This window comes from Vanessa cardui, chromosome 27 (assembly GCF_905220365.1).
Source record: "Vanessa cardui chromosome 27, ilVanCard2.1, whole genome shotgun sequence".
Classification (NCBI taxonomy): domain Eukaryota; kingdom Metazoa; phylum Arthropoda; class Insecta; order Lepidoptera; family Nymphalidae; genus Vanessa; species Vanessa cardui.
Window position 1 is genome coordinate 2,488,907 of NC_061149.1, and position 27,690 is coordinate 2,516,596.

General features: G+C 33.3%; 2 protein-coding genes and 1 non-coding gene across 4 annotated transcripts in view; 1 reads left to right on the forward strand and 2 right to left on the reverse strand.

The window, feature by feature from the left end:
* LOC124541025 (LIM and SH3 domain protein Lasp) overlaps positions 1–24,747 on the reverse strand; it is a 39,350-nt gene extending 14,603 nt beyond the window's left edge. For both annotated transcript variants that reach the window (XM_047118802.1, XM_047118801.1), the window contains exon 1: positions 24,501–24,747. In XM_047118802.1, the coding sequence (XP_046974758.1) occupies positions 24,501–24,569 (69 nt within the window). In that variant the 5' untranslated portion in view covers positions 24,570–24,747. The remainder of the gene's footprint in view (positions 1–24,500) is intronic.
* Trnav-uac lies at positions 18,760–18,832 on the forward strand. The gene has a single exon. It is a non-coding gene; the product is annotated as a tRNA-Val (tRNA).
* A 299-nt stretch (positions 24,748–25,046) lies between the features above and the next one.
* LOC124540946 (coiled-coil domain-containing protein 13) lies at positions 25,047–27,420 on the reverse strand. The gene is made up of 4 exons (XM_047118720.1): positions 27,180–27,420; positions 26,471–27,097; positions 26,177–26,395; positions 25,047–25,835 (listed from the first exon to the last, which is right to left on the reverse strand). The coding sequence occupies exons 1-4, from the start codon at positions 27,378–27,380 to the stop codon at positions 25,047–25,049; spliced, it is 1,836 nt and encodes a 611-aa protein (XP_046974676.1). The 5' UTR covers positions 27,381–27,420.
* Between the last annotated feature and the right edge of the window lie 270 nt (positions 27,421–27,690).

Genomic DNA, 27,690 nt, shown 5'->3' on the forward strand with positions numbered 1-27,690 from the left:
TGACCCTATTATTGTATAAACATAAAGCAGATTGTATTACAGATAATTATTTTCGTAAATAGCCCACTGGTCCAGTTCGCAGGCGCTAACAATATAGCAATTAGGCAATGCGCCGGCGCAACGTATCGTACCATAAATGGGTGAATTGTTGAATTGATTATAACTGCCCGTTATGGTGAAACCTTCGATTTGTACGGATTTCGGTTTTAGTATTGTAATTAAGTTGTTTCTACATTTCGTTTGAGATAGATAAGATTTTCTGACTTCGCAAAATTAATACACAAATCCCGGGGAAAGTATTCATTCCTATATGATTATCAGTTTTTATTAAACTTAGTTTATAATACAGTACAAATTTAAATCTTATGTTAAAATTATTACTTCATAAAAGACTATATACGTAGATAAAGAAAAAACTTGGGATTAATATTCGTTGACTATAAGTACTTGTAAGTATGCAAATGACCGGTTCTTCTCGGTAGAATCTACATTCCGTTCCGGTAATTTTACATTTAATTCAATGCTCTAATGTAATGGTTCAAAACTACTCTTATGAGTCTTCTTAAATCGGGAACATTTTGATTGAATTACATTGAATTTAGAATAGCATTTTATATTTATCAATACTAAATTATTTCCCAAGATTGGTGGTACATTGACGATACAAGGGATGGTTAATATTCCTTAAATACCGTTCCCTATGGGCGGTAATGACCACAAAAAGTAGTAGTACAGTAAAAGCCTGAAAATTACCCACTGTTGGGCTAAAACCTCCTCTTCCATTAAGGAGAGGGGTTGGAACATATTCCACCACGCTGTTCCAATGCGGGTTGGTGGAATGAACATGTGGCGGAATTTCGATGAAATTAGGCACATGCAGGTTTCCTCACGATGTTTTCCTTCACCGCCGAGCACGAGATGAATTATAAACTCAAATTAAGCACATATATGTATGTAGTGGTGCTTGCCTGCGTTAGAACCCGAAATCGTCGGTTAAGATGCACGCGTTCTAACCACTGGGCCACCTCAGCTCCGTAGTTACCATAGGGTGAACCAAATTTATAAAACAGTTGGCCCATGCCCACCACACGTAGCAGATATATCTACAGGCACTTACCAATTCATTATCAATAAACCAAGCAGTTTACCATCACCCATAGACAATGAATCTGTCAGAAATATTAACTATTCCTTACATCGTCAATGTGCCACCAACATTGGGAACTAAGATGCTATGTCTCTTGTGCCTGTAGTTACACTGGCTCACTCACCCTTCAAACCGGAACACAAAAATACTTTGTACTGTTATTTGGCGGTAGAATAACTGATGAGTGGGTACCTACCCAGACGGGCTTGCACAAAGCCCTATCACCAAATAAAAAGTCTCCTTTCTAAACTTGGACAAATCTGGGTAATTCTGACATATGGTCACATTATTCAAGCTTCGCTTGCTACATTTTTCCTGTACCGTATATCGTGAAACAACAAACCGTGAGTCAGGTTACAGAAATAGATCAGTACGTGCCGTTTTACCTTAAACATGAGCGACGGTTTCTTCGTTTTAGATTTACTATTTTAAAAATTAAATTATGAAATATGTGTAGCATTCCATTATTTTATTTAATTACATTTTAAATTGAATATAAATATATTCTACCTCAAAAAACAGACACGTAGTTTCTTTTTTAGCAATGTCATTACATAATCAGACATAATATGTTATCCTAATTATAAATCCTGCATATATTTCTTTATCATATAGAGTCTATATGAAATATCAGAAGAAGCACTGAAACATTTGCTGCTTTTCTCAACCACATACCTCTGTGAAAAGGCATTCTCTGCTCTGGTATATACTAAAAATAAATACAGAAACAGATTGCATGTGGAATCCGATTTGAGATTACAACTTAATAGCAACATCAACCCAAACATCACTAACTTAGTTGCAAAAAAGCAGCACCAACCTTCACACTAACGTTTTTGTATAACTAAGTACTTTTCTTAATATATATATAGTAGATACTAAAATAAATGTTCAGAAAATTATTAATGTTTTTTTTTATTATTAAGGGGTCCTTGAAATTGTGCTTGATTGCCCAGGGGTCCGTGAACTGTAAAAGGTTAAGAAGCGCTGATATAGACAATGTAATTCTAGCATATATGAAGTAACTTTCGAATGATATGCCTTATTTAAAAAAAAATCGCCTATTTTAGTTTTTTTCGAATTTGAAAGTATGTACGAATAATAATTACATACGGCTACTGTTAAATCTGATTTTTTTTCTGAAACGAGAGCTGAGTTGGCCCAGTGGTTAGAACGCGTGCATCTTAACCGATGATTTCGGGTTCAATCCCAGGCAAGCACCACTATATATATGTGCTTAATTTGTGTTTATAATAATTCATCTTCTGCTCGTCGGTGAAGGAAAACATCGTGAGGAAACCTGCATATCTAATTTCTTCGAAATTCTACCACATGTGCATTTTACCAACCCGTATTGAAACAGCGTGGTGAAATATGTTTCAAACCATCTCCTTAATCGAAGAGGAGGCCTTAGCCCAGCAGTGGGTAATTTACAGGCTGTTACTTTACTTTTTACTTTACCGTTATATCGCATACCCGGTTCTCTGGACGTAAAACCAGCCAAATTATACTTTTATTGAAAGTTTTTGCACGATTGATTGCTCCAAAAATTTGACCATACAAACAAATACAATACAATTTTTGTTGCATTGATGAACTATTAATCCAAATATTTAAATGTAAACGAATTTATAGAACGATTGATATCACACACACATACACACACACACACGCCCAAGATCATAATGCTCATCTCAGTTTAATATGACGTCATATAATAATGAAACGTTCATAATTTGATTTCGTAAAGAGCATCTAATCTTATCAACGCATTAGCGATCCTCTTAAGCGCGTGCCTAAGAGCGTATTTATAAGTATAAGATAAAATATTTTTTCATAACAAGAGGCCGGGTACACATATCATATTCAATATTTAATCAAATATTTAATACACTTTAATTAAACTCCAGTTAACTTAAAGTGCATTTGTTACAAAAAAATAATTGCAAATTCATTTGGAAGAATTGCGAATCTGTCACGTTTGGAAAGACTACCTTCACAAGACCTACAGCTTTATGTGCTCAACGAGGCATAGGAGTTAGACACACTTCTAACTACTAGACACCCGGCTACTGAATATCTTCGACGAAGAAACCCATTAGGTTTAATCGTACTAGGCTTTGAACCTAAGACCTCGAGATTTGCGACTATACCTCTAACCGCTAGACAAGAGCAACGAAACAGAATAAAACTAATGACAAATCAATATTGAGTGCTACATTCCAAACGTGTGGACACACGCCGCTTTACGGCCAATTAAACTTATAAGGTTATATAAAAACCCGCCCCGGCTTCGCACGGGTGCAATGCTGATAATATACTACAGATTTTTCTTGTTTCTTTACTATATTGTCCACTAACAAAAAACTTCCCCTCGAATCACTATCTATTAAAAAAGCGACCAAATCCGTTGCGTAATTTTAAAGATAAGCATACATAGGGTAAGACAGACAGCGGTAAGCGACTTTGTTTTACGCTATACCTACTATGTAATGATGACGCTTTAAATAGCTTGGAAAAGCGTAGATCAAGGATAATAATAACTGCAATACATACAACAGATTGCTCAAACCCAGTTACGAATTTCATATAATTCAAACTGTAAATTAAGCCTGTGTTTATTTGTGAGTGGTATCGGCTCTGCGTCGACCTCAGACGCCATCTGTGCATTAACCAGGTCACAGTGCAGTCTACTTTCTAGGCATCTGTGTTTTTACACCACACCAGATATTACACTGCTGTGTGCTATATGTGCAGGTTATCTGACGATGTTTTCCTTAACCACTAAGCACGGTATTAATATATTATCTACTTATATAAATATAGGCACAGTATCACTCTACACAAGATCTTCGAAACGTCAAAATAACTTCAAATGAATTGCTGATGCCACGTTGACGCTCATTTTGAATATTTTTTTTGGAAATTCAACTTAATTGTCTTTATAATGAAGGGGTAACTTCGTATGAATTTTGCTCATACTAGAATATCTTTCTGCGAATAACCATAAAATAAACACATTAGTTGTTGTCTTTTACAGATTTCAACTCAACAAATATGAATATCAATTATTTTGTAAACAATAAAGTTCTGAACACATATAATCAAATGGAATTTTAGTCCAAGAACGATTATTCCCCAAAAATTAATCGTTGAACAAAATATATATATTTTTAAATAATGTCAAATTGGATTGGAAAATGGACCTGACCACATGGCAAGCTAAAACTGAGCTCATAGACAATACGCCACCAACCTTGGTAAGCAATGCCTCTCGTATTGTGCTTGTGTCTGTAGTTACTCAATACATTTGGAATTGTAGGTTTAATTTCAAATGTACTGAATAACGTTATAATTTTAAGCACTTTTGAATCGTAATTTAACGACTATATTAAGTGAAGTTACCAAAGGTTCCGAAAAAGGATTCTACCGAGAACAATCAGAAGTGGTTAGTCTTTTTCAACATTTAAAAATAGAGTCATGTTAGTATGTAACATATCTTGCATGGAAGTTATCGTCATCCTCCTGCCCTTATCCCAATTTTATTCGGGGTTGGCGCAGCATCCTTCCATACTTCTCTGTCATACAGCATCTCACAATTAACATTCGTTCTAAGTCCTTTTTTTTTAATCTTGTATTTAATAAAAAGTCATTCTTTACCAATGTATTTTTTTATACAATTCCTAATTATGAAACGGCAAACTTAAAAATGTTCTACAGTTGTATTAAACGTCTTGTGAATTAATAAACATCGCGTTCTTACTTTGACATTGAAACGATAATTATTTTATAACGACCGTGTTAATTATAACACATTTGACACAAATAACTCAGTTGACCCCAATAATGATAAACGTCAAAACAATTACACGAATTAATTAATCAATGTTTTATTATTATACTTTACGTTAGAGAATATGTAACACAAATAAAAAATAGTATGAATATGAAACCAGCCCCGATAATGAGGGGGGTGGGGCAGTTATTGTCAAACTGGGGCATTACCCCAAAAAAATCCTTATTATTATCTAGTATGCAGCTTAAGTTGATCAATCAATTAATACTATCTTGACTTTAAACCACCTAATTAGTTTTCGAACATATCCTAAGGATGAATTCCAAAATGATCCCCAAGCAGCTGCAGCGCTGCATATTCTTGTCACCGTCTAATGGAGTCTCTAAATATAAATCGCCTTTCCGAAACGCCTTGATTTATGGACGTATAAGTTGAATTTTGAACAAGTGGATACACGAACTTAGCTGGAGCATATTACTATATGATTATATGGTGGAATAAATAGTCAATACTTTAACTTTATTTAATTAAGTAAACAATAAGTAAGTTTATAGTGAAGTGAAGGCTGACTGACTATCAAAAAAAAATCAAATAAAATCAAAGTATACTTTATTCAAGTGGGCTTTTACAAGCACTTTTGAATCGTCATTTAACAATTAAGTGAAGCTACCACCGGTTCGGAAAGTAGATTCTACCGAGAAGAACCGGCAAGAAACTCAGTAGTTACTCTTTTTCAACATTTAAAAAAATACAGTCATGTTAATTAATACAATTATTTAAATTAATATATCCTGCCTGGAAGTCAGCAGGTATTAATTATATCATACCTTTAAATTTATAAAGATAATAAGTGTCTCACTGGTTGGCAAAGGTGTTCACGTTCAATTCACGTTTCAGATTCATGGATTAGGCTGTATCTCCATCAACTGCTCTGATAAGTTTTTTTTATTACGTTTTACACAAGCGTAAAACATAATTGTATGCCTTAAAGGGAAGAGCGTTAATGCCTGAAATAGATATATTTATTTATCTAGTCCACAGATGTTCTATCTTGTTTTGAGACAGATGTCTAATTGATTTGACAGATTAAGTTTTACATTTGAATTGTTAAATAATGATTACAATTAATTTCATTACATATAAATATATGTCGGAGGTACAGGTGGGTTTGGTGGCTATATGAAAATAGCCCTGTTTCACTCAATGCATTTGTATTTACACGGTACATATACCAAAATATCATTTTTTACCATTTTTGTCGGTCTGCCTGTCTGTTTGTTCTGGCTAATATCTGGAACGGCTGGACCGACTTTGACGGGAATTTCACTGGTAGATAATTGATATAATAGGAAGTAACTTAGACCACAATATTTTTTCTTGTTATTGTCAAAGGCGTACAAGGCGGGCACATCTATATATATATAATATATAAAACCGCCGCGGCTTCGCACGGGTGCAATACTGATACGAATGATGTTTATTAACGACATACCATAGCAAACTTCTAAAATTATCATATTTTCTTTACTATATTGTTCATGTATTATATACACCAATCTTCATCTCGAATCACTCTATCTATTAAAAAAAACAGCATCAAAATCCGTTGCGTAGTTTTAAAGATTTAAGCGTACAAAAGGACATAGGGACAGAAAAAACGACTTTGTTTTATACTATGTAAAGAAGTTCAAAAATTCATCAGTTGCCCTATCCTCTGTGAACATTAATTCCCTAGTTACCAGTGGGTCACAAATTGAACAGTGAAAAATGACCGGGGATTCCCGTCGGGCCGCCAAATTGATTTATCTAATCAATACGGGCCAAGCGTCCGACGAAATAAGGGCTTAGGTCTATTTCAAATTGAATGACAATGTACCTACTTGTAATGATACTCTGTGAGTTACTAAATATGAGTCTATATTATTATGATTTGGAAACATTTTATAAGGAGGGTGAGGGTGAATATGTACGTTCTTGAAAATCGAACTTGCTTAGTACCAAAACAATGGTTTAACCGTGAAAGTATAATAGACTGACATAAATAATTACCTTCGCATTCATATATAATCTATAATAATATAATATGTGAAAGTAACATTGTTTGTCTGTCTGTCGCTGTTTCACGACCAAATCGCTAAACCGATTTTGATGAGGTTGAAGCAAACTTGAACTCCAAGAAATGATATAACGTCGCTGCTCCTGCAAAAGTCGCTATGTGTTTTTCTCATATTTACTCGTTATTACAATATATGGAAATTTCAATGTATGAATATCGCATACCTAAATTTGTAAACTTTTAAATTTAATACAAATAATGACAAAAATGTTTTTTACAATTCGTGCGTATTGAAATAACGATTAAAACGGCACAGCAGTCGAAAAATTTGAAAAAAAAAACACATAGGAACTTTTGGAGAAGCAGCGACGATAACCCTTTTCAAAAAAACGTTTTGCTTAACACATGACAGCCGCGGGCGACTACTAGTATTAGTATATATTAACAAATTGAATGACAGAGAGAGAGGATATGAGATACATTTGAGGAAAAGAGTGCGCATGATAAGTTCTACAGAACACTTTTACTAGCAATGAATTACGATCGAATTTCGACCAATGGGCAACGTTACATGAATGAAATTTGACAATTAACTAACGAGTTCACTGACCACGATCAGCTGATCTGGATAAAGACAGAGCGATTGACAATTTAAGAGGCGAGATGGCTCAGTGGTTAGAACGCGTGCATCTTAACCGATGATTGCGTGTTCAAACCCGGGCAAGTGCTACTGAATATTTATGTGCTTAATTTGTGTTTATAATTTATCTCGTGCTCAGCGGTGATGGAAAACATCGTGAGAAAACCTGCATGTGTCTAATTTCATTGAAATAATGCCACGCGTGTAATCCACCAGCCCGCATTGGAACGCATTGGAATAGCATGGTGGAATACGTTCCAAACCTTCTCCTCAAAGAGAGAAGAGGACTTAGCCCAGCAGTGGGAAATTTACAGGCTGTTGTTGTCAATTGACAATTTCTTTTGTGGAAAAGACAAAAACCTATAGAAATTAGTCAACATATTTCGATTCATAGCGTGATCAACAATTGACATATTCGATTGAATAATTCATATTTTAGATGAAAGTCAATTAACTAAATGCGATGTCGCATGAACAAATACACTTTGAACAGTCCCCGAGAACAACTCTTTTAAATTAGTTATCTATAATATACATAACTAGCAACCCGCCCCTTGGATGCAATACTGATACTAAATATAAATATATAACAGAATTTGTTTATTAACGACATTTCACATTAGAAACTTCTTGTAAGTGTTTCTTCACTATATTGACCATGTATTATATATGTCGGCGCGAAACCACGAATTTAAGAAAAACACGTGTCCCGAAATGATTATTTTAATAATAATAATAATAATTTAAAAATGTTTGATTGTTAAATTAATAATTTTTAGTGAATTTTGAAATTTTAAATTAGTCTAAAATATTTTAGTGTTTGTAAACAGCTGTTATGTTGAGTGAATAAGTCTACCCACCTATTTTTGTTATAAAAGATCAAGCGCCCGCCGGTATGGACAGACTTGGTCGAGCCGTCGGAGCGATCGGACCGCCTCATATTGGAATAAATCAGAGGGGATTATTTCCTGAGTTTTATTTCATACCACCGAAAATGGTTAAAGATCGGAACTCTGACACTCGTGACGTCATGTTTTTTAAAAACGGGCTCGGACATGCTGCTCCGTTATATATAAAAAAAATTCTCTCGAATCACTCTACATAACAAAAAAAAACGCATCAAAATCCATTGCGTTATTCCAAAGATCTAAGCATACATAGGGACAGCGGTAAGCGACTTTGTTTTATACTATGTTATGATAATGATACCGAGGAAGATACCAATTTAAGTACCTATTTAGTATAAGGAAAACGTAATACGTATTTCCAACTTACATTGTTTTTTATGGGAACGACCCAGAATTCTTTTTATTATTACCATGTAATAAATTTTATGTGGGAGAAAATAAAAATTGTACGTTCCGGTTTGAAGGGTCCAATGTGTCAGTGTAAAAAGCCCAAGGGACATATCGTATGGGATTGTTAATATTTCTTACACCATTTTTAAGCCTACCTATAGTAAGAAAAATAAAAAAATAAATTGGAGATACCTACATCAGATTAAGTACTACTGACCTAAAGAAATAGCCAAAAAAAAAAAAACAAAATAAATACCTATATTTTAATTGTTTTTTTCTCGATGGTAGGCTCAGCAAGCACGTCTGGATATGTACCTACTACCTAAACATATATTTCACCGCCAATCAGTAATATTAAGTATTCTTGTATACTGATTTAAATGGAAAGTGAGCCAGTATAATTACAGGCCCAAGGGACTAGCTTATGATGGACAAATGTCAGCTGAGACGATACAGTGGTTAGAATGAGTGCATCTTAACCGATGATTGAGGATTCAAGCCCAGACAAGCACCACTAAATATTCGTGGCGAAGGAAAACATCGTGAGGAAACCTGTATGTGTTTAATTTCATAGAAATTCTGCCACATGTGCCGCATTGGAAAAGCGTGGTGGAATATGTTCCTAAACCTTCTCCTTAAAGGGAAAGGAGGCCTTAGCCCTGCAGTGGGAAATTTACAGGCTGTTGTTGTTGCTGTATGTTATTGGACAGCGGGACATTTCCAGATGCCATATAGAACAAAAAAAAAAACAAAAGAAAATATCTTCATCGTAGCATTCGCGTCGGATTAGTATTTATGAGGAGATATGTCTAAAAACGTCCACCAATTATGCCTTGTACACTTTCACAGTTAATTACTACGCAACGGAACGTTTACGTATTTACGTTACGCAAGACTGGTTTTATTTTTATAAGAATAATCTTTTCCATTCGCCTAAACACTGACTGACTGTATACGTTTATAGAAACGCTGTTTCCGTCTGTGCAACGTCGAAGTGAGATCTCATTGGCAACAATTACATTAAAACTTTTTTTTTATGCTATAGGTTGGCGGACGAGCATGTGGGCCAGATGATAGTAAGTGGTCACAATCACCCATAGATAATGACGCTGTATGAAACATTAACTATTCCTTACATCGTCAATGTGCCACCAAACTTGGGAACTAAGATGTCCCTTGTGCCTGTAGTTACACTGGCTCACTTCAAACCGGAACACAACAATACTGAGTACTATTATTTGGCTGTAGAATAACTGATTAGTGGGTGGTACCTATCCAGACGGGCTTGCACATAGTATTACCACCAAGTATATTAAACTAGAATTTGTCTACGCCTTTAGGGGGAAGGGGTGTGGTCGTAGGCTCGAGATAATTAAAAGTACGTAGAGTTCAAGCTTCATACCAAATTTCCATTCCATTTTCAAATTCCTCAATGGTTTAGCTTTGAAAAACAGACAAACAGTCAGAGTTACTTTCGCATTTATGTTATTAGTAAAGGTTTATGATGTTGTATCTTTGCATAAAACCTCATTAGTCAGATTGAAATCTTCTGTCTGGCCAATAATCGGTGATTGGGTATTTACGAAAATGTTCTAAGTCTTACATTCCCATATTTCGGATGCTAACGTCAAGCTGATAATTATAATACGGTTGTATTATTATACTATATACTATATACTATCCGTGTAATATCTAGTCTTGCGTCTGTTAAGAAAGGCCAACGTTGCCGAAATCGGTCACAAAGACACCAAACATACAAAGTCAGGACGTCTAACGGGTTTTGCAAGTTTTAAATAAAACTAGTGGGTGTCACGCGAAGCTTCGCGTACATTAAAAAAAAAGAAATTTGTCAACAAAATTTTCTATGGTTGTGTCTTTTTGTCAGCCGTAATAACGCTCTCTAACCGGCCAGTGACTTTTGATATGAAATCTTTGTGAAATCGCAAATATTCAGTACAGTGCAATCAAGAATCCCCTTGATTTTTCTGCACATCTTTGGCTAGACCTTCCAAATGAGACCAAAACAGATCTATGTGCAGTTATCCTCCCATAATTTCTTGGACAATAATCGACTTACACTATTCCATATAAAATGATCTCTATTACAAGTGAAATTATACATAGCAATATACTAATTGCAACTGGTAATGTAATCAACAGATAAAATATAACCCCAACCTACATTAACCGTTTGTTGCGGTATTAATCAATGGTAATCGACTCCATTGTTTCCGTTCAAGGTCGAGCGTGTGATTTTTTAGGTGCACACGCGTGATCATTGATCTTTGGATCATTCATTGAATACTAAGACTTGCGCTTAATTGAGTCTTACTTGTATATTTAAAATACAAGGCTTAAAAATTCGGAAAGAAAAAAGAAACGTTACATTTAGCTTCCTACAGTACTTTTCACTGTATATCTCACCCGTCAAATTTTGACAGTCGAATATTCTGTGCTACGACGACATTTTGATATTTGATAAACTGTATAACTATTATAGTCAATGTGGCATAAATAACATTCTCGCTCGAGTTTTGGTGAGAGTTCCAGTTTGTTTTCACAGAATTCCTTACAGCTCAACTGATTTTATAAAACCATATCAAAGTGTTAAAATAATAACAGTCGACACGCAGATTCATATTATAAAGTTTATTTTGTACATTCGTCAAAATCATGCATAATTGTTAGCATAAAACAAAAGAACTTTAAAAACAAAATACGGAAAGAAATTGTCCAATCATAGGTTCGGAGAAAAAAAAGGGTACGTACACAAAACATAAAAGACCAAAATCGTCAAATAAACTCTTCGGAGTTATTTACGTAATTTTAAAAATCAAATAACACTTTCCAATTAATAATCTTAATTGCGAAAATGTTGACATATTGCTGGGTCATCATTAATCTCATTACCACACGAATCTTCACAAGTTTCAAAAGTAATAATCGATGATAATAATGACACAAGAATTTTACAAATTCATGATCATGATTACAAATTCAAAATGCTATTGGTTGAAATATTTAATAGTACGAGTAACGAACGAAATCGTGTGATTCTGAAAGTAAGACAGGGAATTCCCCTTTCGTTTAATTTCTTCCTGTATTATGATTATTTCGTGTTTCCCTACTTTCCATCTATAGCATGAAGGAGGAAATATTAAAACGCATTATATTTATTACAAATTCCTCTATGTCGCAATTAGATTGTCACAGAACTGCATCGTGCAGTATGAAGAAACTGTTCCGCCCTGAAAACCTTGTCATTAGAACGGCTGTCATGGACCAGCGAGAGTTGTGTCGAAGTGACATTTTACACCCGAAGCCTACACCGAACATGTATACCCTTACTTTTATATTTAATAATGTCACTAGCGACCCGCCCCGGCGTTACACGGGTGCAATCAACAACAGCGGCCTGTAAATTCCCACTGCTGGGCTAAAGGCCTCTTCTCCCTTAGAGGAGAAGGTTTTGGAACATATTCCACCACGCTGTTCCAATGCGGGTTGGTGGAATATACATGTGGCAGAATTTCTATGAAATTTGTCACATGCAGGTTTCCTCTCGATGTTTTCTTTCACCGCTGAGCACGAGATAAATTATAAAGACAAATTAAGCACATGAATCAGCGGTGCTTGCCTGGGTTTGAACCCGCAATCATCGGTTAAGATGCACGCGCTCTAACCACTGGGCCATCTCGACTCTTCACGGGTGCAATGCTGATACTAAATATAATACAGAATGTCTTACAACGTTCACAGCTTTTCAGTCATTAAACAATACAACCCGCTAGAAACTAAAATTATCAATGTTTTCTACTATACCTAGCATTTATTATAATAGGTTGGGGAAAAAGTTTCTTCGTATTTTATATGAAAATTCAAAAAGTTTTTTTTATAGTTTATTTACATTTGACTAAAGTATGTAGGTGCCATTTTGTTCCATAACTTTTTGCCATCTTGTTGGTAGTGACATGATCCCATTGCTGTAAAAATTTTGGGGCTTCTGATCGAAAAACTGCGACAAGTGGTTTTGGCAGTCCTCTCGTGATGTTAACCAGACACTGCCTAAGGAATTCTGCAGAGACCGAAACAGATGAAAATCTGAAGGTGCAAGGTCAGGACTATACGGCGGATGCATTAATACCTCCCAGCCAAACTCTCGTAATTTTTGTTGAGTGGCTAAAGATGTGTGAGGTCTAGCGTTGTCATGGTGAAAAACCACACCCCTTCTGTTGATCAATTCTGGCCGCTTTCTCTCAATTTCTTGCTTCAATCTCATCAATTGTTCGCAATACAGTTCTGAATCGATGGTCCTGCCGGGCGGTAACAGCTCATAATGAATGATGCCCTTCCAATCCCACCATACACACAGCATTACCTTGTTGCGAGTTAATCCGGGTTTTTCCACAGTCTGTGAAGCTTGACCGGCCTTTGACCACGATCTTTTTCACACGTTCTTGTCGTATGTGATCCACTTTTCATCACCAGTTATCAGCTTCTTCAAAAATGGTTCGGTTTCATTACGTCCTAATAAAGAATCACAAATGAGTACACGGTTCATTAGGTTTCTTTCAGTGAGTTCATGAGGCACCCATATATCGAGCTTTTTTGTATACCCAGCTTTATTCAAATGAGTCAAAACCATTTTGTGGTCAATTGCCAGTTCTTCAGCTACATCTTAACTACTAATATGCCGATCTTGCTCCACTTTTTCAAAAATGGCATCAATTTTGTCCGTAACAGGGCGACCAGAGCGAGATGCATCTTTGATATCAAAATTTCCGGCTTGAAAACGCTTAAACCAAACTTGCGCTACTCTCACAGATACTGCATTAGGTCCATAAACATCACAAATTTTTTTCGCGGCGTGATTTGCATTTTTACCTTTTTTATAGTAAAATTTTAAAATGTATCGAATTTCTTCTTTAGATTTACTCATTTTAACAACAACAAAAACAAATGAAAATCACACAAATTCCTAATTTGAATTTGGAAGTGCCTTCTTTAAAATTAAAACTTTTTAATGATACCAAAACCAGCCAGATACAAATGGTATAGCCAAAGAGATTTTATTACAAGTTCATACATACTATATGCGAAAAGACTTTTTCCCCAACCTAATACATACCTTCCTATCGAATCACTCTATGTAATAAGGTAACACCTCGTATAGATGATTTTATTTTACATAATAAAAGTACATAGTTTTTACGAGTTACATTAGTTATAAAATTATATAAATCAAAGAGGTTAAATATTAATACACTTTATCTATTAAAATAACCGCATCAATTCGTTGTGTATTATTAAAGATCCAAGCATACATAGGGATAGACAGGTCAGACAGCGGTAAGCGAACTTGTTTTGTACTGTGTAATAATTATAAAAATCATTTTGTGTCATACGGCATACTGAAATACCTTTGGCGTTTTAAGATTAGCATTACTTCTCTGTATTTTTACAATTCTATCAAAACAATCAGTGTTATAGTTATAAGACAGTAAGTATATAACTTCACGGCAATCACAGTTATCTGAATGAAACCTTAATTGTTACTTTCGGCGAACGAATGAAATGAAGCATGAAACTGAGGTACCAATGTACAAATTCTTAGCTACCGTTAGACATTCGAAGCAATAGTTTTGTAAAAGAAATCTAACTTGGTCTCAATTTTAGTACAGTCGAAGTAAGAAAACGTTCGTCACCTTAAAATCTATTTTCGTGTGCTCAGTATGAGCGATAATCAAAATCAAAACATACTATATTCAAGTAGGCTTTTAGAAGCACTTTTGAATCGTCACTTCACAACTATTTTAAGTGAAACTACCACTGGTTCTAACAGTAGATTTTACCAAGAAGACCCGGCAAGAAACTCAATAATTACTCTTTTTCAACATTTAATCTGCTTTACCGAGTTTAGCGCTTTAGTTTCAAAAGGTACTAAGAGTTTAAGACTTAACAAAGGAATGAATTTGAAAACTGACGAAGGTTTTCTTACTCTGACTGTACATAAAAACATCTTTATATATATAATTCGTGAACTGTCTCGTGGTCTAATGGCTTGTTTATGAAATCGCAGATCTCAAAGATCGGTAACTAACTTACTGGCATTAAAGCAACGCTGTGAAATATGCTCCAAGCTATCTCTTCAAGACTAGGAAACCAGCTCAGTTTTTTGTGTTGTGGACTAAAAAACATTAGGATATTCAACTATGTCGACTATTTATCATCTCCTTCCATTATGAATTGAGTTAAAATAATTTAATATAGTTTGGCAAAATAATAATATAACCTTATCAATATCAGATCGGAAATGAGGCGGAAAGACGCTTTCATTACGGTTTCCGTTACACGATTTATAGACAAACATTTAATTAGAAGACTTTCGAAAAAAAATTAAATTACTATACCTATATAATTTCCTGTTTAACGATAAATAATTTCGTAATATCCTTGAAATAAAGACAGGAGGAGATAAAAAAAATAATTTATATTGTTAGTTAAAAAATAAAACGGAAACTTTGTATTTTAAATCTCTACATAATATAAAACGCTACATACTATAACAACTATATAAAGTCGCTTCCCGCAGTCTGTATTCTAACTATGCAACGGATTTTAAATTTCAAATTCAAAAAGATAATTTATACAATATGCATATTATAATATATAAAACCTCAAAATTTAATCTTACTGCGACCACCTCGGCTTCGCACAGGTACTTGAAATGTATCGTTATATTGTAACCAAATTACATAAAATCATTATAAATAGTAGCCTGTGTTATTCTGATGTTTAACCTATATTACTGTTAAATTTCATCCGAATCCGTTTAGTAGTCTTTTCATGAAAAAGTAACAAACATACATACATCCACCCTCACAGACTTTTACATTTGTAATATTAGTAGGATCTATACCATAAATAAATTATTTATCAACCAGTATATTTTTTTATAGAATTAAAAATTATTAGTTCCGAAAATTACCCCCACATATATACAACAACAACAACAACAGCATGTAAAGTCCCACTGCTGGGCTAAAGGCCTCCTCTCCCTAAGAGGAGAAGGTGTGGAACATATTCCACCACGCTGTTCCAATGCGGGTTGGTGGAATACACATGTGGCAGAATTTCTATGAAATTTGTCACATGCAGGTTTCCTCACGATGTTTTCCTTCACCGCTGAGCACGAGATGAATTATAAAGACAAATTAAGCACATGAAACAGCGCTGCTTGCTTGGGTTTGAACCCGCAATCATCGGTTAAGATGCACGCGTTCTAACCACTGGGCCATCTCGACACATACATACAAACAAATTGTATTGTAGAAGCATAGAAGTGCAGATATAGATTACCTGATTCTAACACAAGGATTGACTGCAGACGTAAGAACTCTGATCAATAGTAACAACAACTTCAGTGTATGAAAGCTTGTTTTTTTTTTTTAATTTTATTTGGTAATTGTATATTTATGTTTATGACGTAAATATATAGCCAACTCCGACGAGTTTATTACATTCCTTACAATATTATCGCATGTCCAAGGACGATCAACCTCGCGTGACAGAACATCGTGAGCAAACACTTTTTTTTTTTTATTCAGTGGAAAATATTCAGAATCCATTCTTATTCTGGACCGTCGTTTCGTTTCGATCGGAACGTGTATGGGTAGCATTATTTTTTTACTTATAAAAACATTTGTCCCGTATCCTAACTATGAATTGAAAAGTTTAAAACTTGGAACATTAGATTTCTTTCTGAAGGAAAACTAGCTAAAGGGAAATCTTCTTTGAAAATTCAATTGCAAGAATAGGATCATTTTAATTTTCCTCTGAATTTTCTCCAAATTATATTGGATATTCCTATAATAATATTACTTGGAGAGTTAGTATACACCACAGAGATGGTCCACTGGTTAGATGCTACCCTGCACTTTTAGGTTTAACACTACCAACAGCAACTTTAAGAGCAGCGAGTTAAAATTAGCTGCAAAACTTCCTAAAAGAGAAAGCTTACTCCATATATACAGGCTGTTATGTAATTAAGATTGTTCCGTTGCTTCAAAAATTAATTCAAAATACAGGAAGGTTTTATTATAGATATAGGGAGCGGTGTTGTGACCATGTACTGTACTTGGGTGTGTGTTCAACTTACGTCACCGATGACTTCATAATTAATGCTACATGACATAAAAAATATGAATAACTACCAAGTATTCAAAATAGAATATATTTTTACAAATGTTTGTGATGAGGGAAAAGTGTCGCCTGTTAATTGGACGTTACAACATCGCCAATTTGGAACAAACATTGGAAACCAAGGTGCTGTGTTACCCTTGTTATTGTTAAACTGGCTCACTCACCTTTCAAGCCCAAAACACAAATAATCATTACCGTTTGGCGGCAATATGATATCCGTAGACATTACACAAAAAGCCATACCATCAAGTAAACTATTAATGCTAGAAGTGACACTATTTTTCCTCAATTTCTTTATTTTAAATCTATAACTAAACACATAATCATACGCACTAATATCCTTCCATTTGTGGAAATTAAAACGTAATAATTGTTAAATACTAACCTACTATATGAATACGTATTTATCGATCTTTCCATGGCGTTAACCACCAAAAGTAAGGATATAATTCTAAAACTGTTATCACTGCTAGGAAGCTACATTATTCCTTAATGATGTGCCTTCTAGCTATATATATATAGCGCGACAAGCCCCGGCTTGGCACGGGTGCTTAATATGCATAGTATATAACAAATTGTAATATGATTTTATATATAAAATCATTAGAAATTGTAGCCTATGTGCTACTCTTGTGTATAACCTATATTTCTATAAAATTTCATCGAAATCAGTTCACAAGTTTTTTCGTGAAAGAGTAACAAAATACATACATCCATGCTAATAAAGTTTCTCATTGATAATATTAGTAGGATATATCAGATCATTTTCTTTATAATAAATTGCAATTTATAAGTAGATTGTTATTGACAAAATGTATTCTTATAAAATATCCAGACTAGCAATTACTACACAGCGTGTGATTAAGATTCATTCAAAGATAGCTCAACGTTTCCAGACTGACCCTGATAACAATAAAAACGCCTTATCTCCCCTGTAAAACTTTCTCACAATCAATCTCTTAGACAACTATTACTATAACTAAATATCACTATGTATTTGAATTATTCTATACATATAATAAAATTGAAGTGTCTGTTTGTAACATTACAATAGCCCTTTATTACTCACTGCATATGTATGTATACACGGTATATAACCAAAATAACATCTTTTACAATTTTTGTCTGTCTGTCTGTCTGTTTGTTCCGGCTAATCTCTGGAACGGCTGGACTGATTTTACGGGACTTTTACTGGCAGATAACTGATATAATAAGGAACTTAGGCTACTTTACTATTTTTTTTTTGTTAAATTCAAACGCGTACCAGTTCGCGGGCACAGCTAGTATGTGAATAAAAAAACAAACTTCAAATTGCGTTTTAAATTATACATAAGTGAGATTAGAAATCCATGCAAATTACATTTTAAAATAGCCACTGTAGAAATCATAACCCCGCGAATGAAAGCAATAATGATTGGAGAATTTCCCCGTTCAATCGTGATCACGTGGTCGAGAAATGAAAGAGTTCCTTCCACCAGTGAAGACAATAGGGGGGGGGGGGCGTTGTTGCTGTCATCATAACAGAAATAACACTTGGTGAAGTTAATAATTTTAATTACTTTAAAAACATATGTGTAAAAATTAAGAACGCAATCTTTATTTTGAACACTCACTTCAACCGGTTCCGTGGTGTAGTGGTTATCACATCTGCTTTACACGCAGAAGGCCGCCAGTTCGATCCTGGCCGGAATCACATTTTTTTTGTTTTATTTTTTTATTATTTTTGAACAACTAACTTTTTAAACTGTAGTAATCATTATTTCTTTACATCAAAGCATTTAATGTAATTTCACAACAGATATTACGAGGTTGTAAGATTCATAATTGGACCGTTAATCTACTATATATTTCTTAAGTGTTTTGATATTATTTTTTTGCACATACAGTAGTAAAACATATTTTTGTAACTGAAATATGATATTAATTAATATAATTGTTACAAATGTTGAATGATCGAAGATATATCTCGTTCTATGACATTTTTTTAAAAATTTTAACATAATATATCATTTTCGATCTTGACACAGACTTAGAAATGTATATGATTTAATGTTATATCAAATGAGCAATTGTAGCTAGATGTCAGGCACATCTAGTGTTTATATATAAAACGTATTTGAATTTACATTATTACATTATTACAACTTTAATACATCAGCTGTTTGCGAGTGAAAATCGGTCCAGCCCTACCATTAATATTCCAGATAGATAAGCCGAAAGAAATAGACAGACAGAAAGACAGACAAATGTAAGCCTATAGAGTATTTTAAATATATTATTTATAAATAATCATTAAAGGTTGTATAACTTCTATCTGGTTATATTAAGTCACTGAATTATATTAATGTAATGAATACTTTTTGGTTTGACATTTTTATAAATAAAAGTAGAAATAGAATATTACTGAATTTGACATGGGAATTGTTAATCTGGGTTTAAATAAACGGAAGATAATGGATGATTGTAAGGAAAACTAAAAAATACATATCGTAAACCATATTAAATATTTGATGTTCCTGTTTATCTGAAGCTGGGTCTACACAAAGCCTAATATTAAGTTATAAGCGGCTATTTTAATATTACAAACAAACACTCCAATTTTATTATATTTTATTCCGAGACATACATCTCGGAAAACTGCTCTCTCTGATTTGTTGTTTATCTATGATATGATTATGAGTTTTTATGTACTACCAGTACCACGTAAATGTGATTGATCGTTTCGTGTAATATCACGCATCGCTTCAGAGAAAATTTCAAGGTCATTGATATAACTGATATGAGGTTGTATAACTTCTATTATTAGGGGGTGTACGGATTGAGGGAATAACAAAAATTTTAATCAAAATATTCTTTATTTAAGTAGACTTTTACAAGCACTTTTGAACAGTCATTTAACAACTATTTTAAGTGAAGCTACCACCGGTTGGGAAAGTAAATTCTGCCGAGAAGAACCGGCACGCAACTCAGTAGTTATTCTTCTTCAAAAAACTTCTTTAGGTAACGATTCCAGGGCGTAGAACAGATGCGACTCGCAATTGGAACGGGGTCGAATCTCTTAAACTAATTTACGTTTTAATAACGATAACTTCAACTGATATACGAAAGTAATATCTTGCTTAGTGGTAGGGCTTTGTGCAAGCCCGTCTGGGTAGATACCACCCACTCATCAGTTATTCTACCACCAAATAACAGTACCCAGTATTGTTGTGTTCAGGTTTCAAGGGGCGAGTGAGCCAGTTTAACTACAGGCACAAGGGACATAACATTTTAGTTCCCAAGGTTGGTGGCACGATGTAAAAAATTGTTAATATTTCTTACAGCGTCATTGTCTATGGGTGATGGTGATCACTTACCATCAGGTGGCCCATATACGCCAACATATACCATAAAAAATGTACCGAGTCATCAGATATTCTACCAGCAAAAAGCAATACTTCGTTGATGGATGAGTATTCCAATGTAACTGCAGGCACAAGGGTCCAAACCCTTAGTTCTCTAGTTTGGTTGTTTTTTCTCACAGCCCTTTTTGTCAATGGAGTGCGATGACCAATTTTTATTAGATGACCAATTTGTCTGCGTAATAGTTTATACAAAAAATCTAATGGAAGTCATCGCAACTTATAAGAAATCTTGGCTCGAGTTTTGCAAAACTGTTCCGGTTTGAGCCAGTGAGCCAGTGTAACAGGAACAAAGGATATAACAGTTTAGTTCTCAAGGTTGGTGGCGCATTGGCGATGTAAGGAATGAATATCGTAATCGCCAATTGCCCGACGTTAAAAAACAGTTTCCATGATAAATCGTGACCGTCGGTGTTTATTAACAAGATTACGTTAACACGATGACGAATAAACTTATAAATATATTAATCTTTTTCATAGTATAACATAATGCCAATTCAGGGAAGAATTTGTGAAATTATGCCCTAAGCCTCTATAAGATTGGTACTCAAATAGTCCCTGAATCACTTATTTCAACACGTTTTTTTTTAAAAAAAAACCAAACATCACAAAATCTCGTTTAAACAATATAACCAGTAAACTTTACAACAACGCCTTTTTGGAAAGCCCATTTTTCAACTATACCACCGTTACCGAAAGCAGCTTGCAGCAAGTAGAGGCGGCAAGAAACTCCCACAGTTGTTGGTTTAAAACAAACCAGATTATTTTAATATCCACAATCATTTTTCATGATACGTCCCGCATTGGAACCCGAGTTTAAATCATACATCTTTATCAATTGCGTATTTTTTGAATCAGTAAAAAGATTTCATTAATTTCCGGAGACCGTGTACAACTTTTAAATTTTTTTAATTGTAAAACGAATATTATGTTAGAAAGCACATATATACATACATATCAATTCACACACACGTTTGAACATGCTTATCTCAAGATGTACAAATCACGTCACAGTAGCATACGATAGCGATGCTGTGGCGTCCGCTGAAAAGATAGTGAGGGTACCACCGGTTTTTTATACAGTATTTCGGTGTGCAGGGGCACACTTCATGTCTTGGGCACCACCGAGTCTTACATTCACTCCTCCCACTTAACCTAACTGGATTCCTGGATGGTTTAGATTGAATCCAGTAGGTAGTTTTGCGATGGGATCCAGAAATTTCTTAAGCAACCAATCACCTAATCATCTCAATACTAATTTCTGGCCGCAGTTTCACCCATATATAAGAAGGAGTGGGTTATAACATATATACATAAAAACATAAACATACAAACATACTTTTACATTTATAATTATAGTTAGAATTCGTTTTTTATTTCAATACATTTTTAAAAGCATCAAGCCATCAAGCCTTTACAGGCAGACATTTAAAAGCAGGTCATGGTCAATCGAAGAATAAAGGATATTATTAATAAAATACGAACAATTTTATTACATTTTTGTTAACTTATATGGTTATAAAAAAGGTTCAAACTTGACCCGATTATGAAACCACATTATGTTATAAAAATTATGATATATATAAGAAACAACAACAAAAAGGATGAATCATAAAAATTCAATGATGAGGTTCAAAGAAAGTAAAAGTACTTCAGTTAGCATTACAGCCTCTGTGCCATCTTGGCTATGGTTTGGCTTGGCATTATAATGTGACATGGCGGTTGAATTTCTGAGCTTTGAAATAAGCAAGGGGTTGCCATTCATGTAATACAATCACTACGACATATGCACAAACTAATTTCCAGTTAAGAGTTTGAATTTACTTTGGTTAGTCCAAATTTGATTCAGAGATAATCATGTTCAAACTCTTCAATATATTATCATACAATATTTTAAATAATACATTAATTAATTGAACAAGTTCATTAATAACATAACTTTACATCATAATATGTATAGTTTGTTTAACACTAAAACCTTTTTCAAAAACAATATTGAATCTCTATATATGGCAAATTAAAACGAGTTTCAATATTACTCAATACACCTGTGATATATTCAACCTTGGTGTTATAAATACATATATTATAAATTCACAGTTCAAATGCTTTAAATACATACAGAATGAATCATTAGACCTTTAGGCATTCCATCTTGTATTTACATTTGAAAGTGAATACGATCATTGTTATTTGGACACACATATATCAAAAACCTAACATTACAAATATTAAAGTGTTATTTATGCTTAGCTCTTATGTATTAACTACTAAACCAATTATTAAAAAAGATACATTTTCAGGGATAAATCAGGATGCAAGCAGACTAACATACATCCCCACCTCCCCAAAACAAATATTTGTCCTGGTCCACACTAATGGTCCAAAACTTGACCACAAAAGTGTGCCTTCAGACCAATCCACCTAGTTCATTCTTAATCCTTACATGAAATAAACTTGAGCTCTATCTAATCTATCATTATTTCGAGAAATCAATTGGTTGATCAGTAAATTATTAATTTAATCAAATATATTTCCAATTAGAATGCCATACAAGTAACTCTCCTATAAATTATGTTTCATATATTCCTCACTGACCCTACTGCTCCTGATTCTTTTAATATCACATGTGATTGATTTTGTGCACAAGCACAATGCTTTTAACATATTAAAAGATTATTATATACTGACATTGAACAAATAAAAATACCTATTACACATTACAGTGATAAGTGAATATTCAGCTAAAGTCATAAATGATAAAAATATTAAAGTGTGATATAATAATAAACAAAATTATTTCAAATGTTGGAGGAATATATTTATATGTACGACATGATGCATTAAAGTTTGGGATTATCCATTTTTATGAGCAATACTCATGACACTATTGTTTTTCAAAATTAACTTAATCTTCGACACCACAATTAAAATATATGTCTATGTAGTTGCTTCCCTCTTAATTTTGACAATATAAATATGTGAAAGTAGCTCCTGTATGTGTTCAATCATTTAACCAGGGTCAGGATTTGCAGTATAATTAGAAATATATTTAATCTGGATGACATAAGCATAAATTCTGGGTTAAATAAAAAATAACATACTCAGTGACAGGAGTAAAGACATTCCTTTACATTTTTTGCAATTTCATAGCATAGTTTCCTTATTGTTATTTAACAAATTAATCATAGAAAATCCCAATGCTTAAAAATTACTCATGATTGATATTTATTTGTTTTAATTAAGGATAGAATAACACTATTTTGTATTATACATTAGCATGACTGTATAACTAGCTTTTATGTATTGAAGTTGTAAACAGATAAAACATCTGTGATTACACATATTTTTGTTTACCTAAATATTAATTAAAAATTGCTGAAGTAAGATAAAAAAGTACCTTATTTTCGATATATGTATGTATATGGTAGAATACAAATATGTATGTATAAATAATTATTTCTTATCAGATTAGATTCGGCTTATCAGCAGAGTAATATCACTTTACATATTTCTTGTATGAAATATAAATAATGTAAATTTCGAACTTTATTACGCCCAAGACAAGTTGAAGAAAAATTCAAAATTTTTCTTTTTTTATTACGATGTCAATGACATACCACCAGAGATCCGAGATATCGATACAATCGATGTATTGTGATACAAGGTTACCTATATAGCCTAATAAAGAGCGTTCGGGACGAATACACTTAGATACGGTATTACATTGCTCTCAATGATATCAGCACTAATTTTTATAATTTAATGACTCACCCGTCCGGCTGTTTAAATTGGTGTACCGGTCGATGACAATGAAAAAGTTTATTTTTCAGTAAACATTTTTGATTACTTAAATGAAAATTAAAATTATCGTCGATTTCTGTAGCGAACTTTTAATTTATGATATTTATAGATAATTGCTTAATAGGAACGCTTATCTTATGAATGTGGGAAAATTACCTTGTCTAAACATTTCAATTCCTCCGTTGGATAAACTGTTTTTTCGCACCTTGCACAAGTTTTATTCATCGTGACAAATTAAAAAACACAATCACCAAAGAAATATGGATAATATTTAACAGACACAACTTTCACGTTACACAAACAAAGTTTAAAATTCACTTGAATTCATAAAAACACTCACGAGCACGATTTTCGTAGCATCCTCGAACGCGCATGCCAAAAAAATGACAAATGGCGGCGTTCAATGTTGCTGTCGTTAAAGCAAAAGCTACCAATTTTCCTAAACTTTGTAAAAATAATGGGAGAAATTAATGTTTTAATACATTAATACAGAGTTAATTATTTCTAATTCTTAATTCATTAACAAGTGCAATAGTTATGTATTACCATTTAATGAAATACATATTTTATTTATCAATCTTCTACCGATCAGAATTGTAGGTAAAATCATTTAATATTATTATAATTCATATCTATCTACATATCATTTAAAAACGTTTGGATCCAAAAATGTTTTTATTACTTTAAAATAAAACATTTAAATTAATGAGAACATTGACACTTGTCACGTTTTAAAACCGACAACGCTTCGTTGAACAATTGTTTTGAAGTCTGTATCATTTCCGTTAGATTTTTGTAGTCATCTTGCTTTTCTTCTTCAATCATTTTAAGTTTGTCTTCCATTATTTTCAGTTTTTCGTCTGCCAACTCTAACTTGTACTTCAATTCATCTCTATCTAAAGCTTCATAGCCTGTTGGAGTTTCTGATGATACCGTCTCACTAGGCTTTTCAAATACAACGACTGATGATGGCTTCTTTGTTAACGATGCTGTTCCAAATGCACCTATATCATATTGCTGCTCTTTTGACAATAATGTTTTAGATGTTCTTGATCCTTTCCTAGAACCTTCTTTTAGAGTTTTCAATTCTTCCTCCAAAGATACTACTTTTCGTTCTAGCCTTTTCTTCTTTTCTTTTAGCTTTCTATGTATTAAATCCAATTCTTCCCATTTATGACGTTCAGCATCTAACCTCTCATTCAGCGTAACAATTAATTCTGATAGCTTTTTTATTTCATTGTCTGTAGCTGTTTTCATTGGAGTAAAGAAGACACTTTGCAGGGAACATTCTTCATATCTTAATAACTGAGCTCTCAATTCCTCAATTTTTGTCGCTTTCTCTGAGGCTTGTTGTCTAAGAGCGTCAATTTTCGCATCCGTATTTCTGATTAACTTTTGATATTCTACAATTTCATTGTTCATCTTTGTTATCTTTGACGTATTCTCTTTTAGAATTTCCTGATAGTAAATTTCCAGATTTTTTATTTGATTCTGGAAGCAAAACGCAAAATGAATTAAATTTGACGAAAGGTACAAGACAAGGGAGTAAAATGGGGTTTAGAAGATTGTGTTTTATAAGTTAGTATAGTATTAGTTGTAAAACTAAGGTCATGTTCAATGAACATGTTCTACCGGAACCGATTGCGATACACGGTATTCTCCTCGAAGTTGTTCAAAAATATGTCTACCTTGGGCAGATTTTGCGATTAGGTAGAAATAACCTTGAGGACGAGGTGAATAGAAAAATTTAGCTAGTTTGGGCAGCGTTTGGCAAATTACGTCGAATCTTTACATCGTCTAATGAAATTGAAATCACGGTAAATAATACTAACTCTTTGCTCTGTTATGAGAAGATCGTCGTGGTGACTTTTCTCAACAAAAGTTTGCATTTTTTGCTTTATTATTGTCGAATCACACTCTAAATTTCTTATTCGGCATTTCGCTCCATCTAATTTCTTTTTTAGTTCTTGATTCTCATCCTTAAGCATATTCAAATCTTTCATAGCTTGGTCTGTATCTTTTTTCCTTTTCTGTTCTAATTCTCGGATCACCTAAAATTTTTATTTAATTAGAAGTAGTTTTAAGTAATATAAAACAATTTTTTTTTGAAAACTGATGAAACTTACTTGAGCTTGATCTTTTCTCTTAGTTTCAGTCGCCTCTTTATTTTTACCGTTAAGCTTTTCTTCTAGTTCAGCGTTTTTAGCTTGTAACAAAACAATCTGCTGTGCCCTACCCTTCCAACCAGCTAAATCATTTTGTAATTCTTTTATACTCGTAAATTTATCGCCAAGCTCTTGTTGTAGTATTTTCGTTGCTATTAATATATCATTCTTTAATTCAAGATTTCTATTTTTACTTTCATAAAGTTTTTTATTGACTACACTGAGTTTACTATTTAATTCTTTTAGTTCGTCCGAATTAACATCAATTATTTCTTCTTTGCAAAGGCATGCTTCTAATTTTTCATTTTCTTTATTTATAATATCGAGCTGCATTATTTTTCTTTCGAGAGATGCATTTTTCGTTTTATAGCTTTCAACTTCAGATACTAAATGTCGGTTCTGTTTACAGAGCTCGGTTATTTTAGCACTTATTATTCCAGCCGACTTTGATGAAATAGCTGGTCCAGTACCAGATATTATGTCACGTATACGTTGCTTAAGGTCCGAGATTGTTTTATTAAGTTCTTTCACCTCTTCTTCTTTCATAAATACACATTTTCGTAGCTCGTTATTCTCGCCAGTCATAATCTAGGAATCAATATTTAATTTTAGATTCAGTCAAAGCTTATGTCGCTAGTAAAAGTGTTAATTAAATAGTATTGTGATATACCTTAAGCTGTTCAATTAAATGTGCATTTAGTTCCGGTGGATATAAAATATCATCTTCCTCTGGTTTATCAAGTGCCGCTAACATCTTCAGTTTCATTTCATCCGTCTCATCGATTTTCGCTCCCATTTCAATTAATTTTTCGTCTTTTAAATTGCTTTTCGATCTAATTCTTGTATTTGAAGGTAGTTTTTTGCTATCCATTTTAAATCTCCTAATATTTCCTATTAGGATTAAATGTCAATATTATATATTTCAAAAAAGTATTTTTTGTAAAACAAAGTCTTCAAAATATTTTTTTTTCTCGTCTATAATTTTGACACGTAATGGCTATTCTTATAATAATTATATATATTTTTCAGCAAACATTTTGATAATTGAATTAAAAAATATATAGTAAAATCTAAAACAAAATAAACTATTGGTTTTAAAAAGATTAAATGGAGGCAATTAAATTAATACAGATATTTTAAGATCTTAAAAAGCTTCTATTCTACGCTACCTACCAATCAGA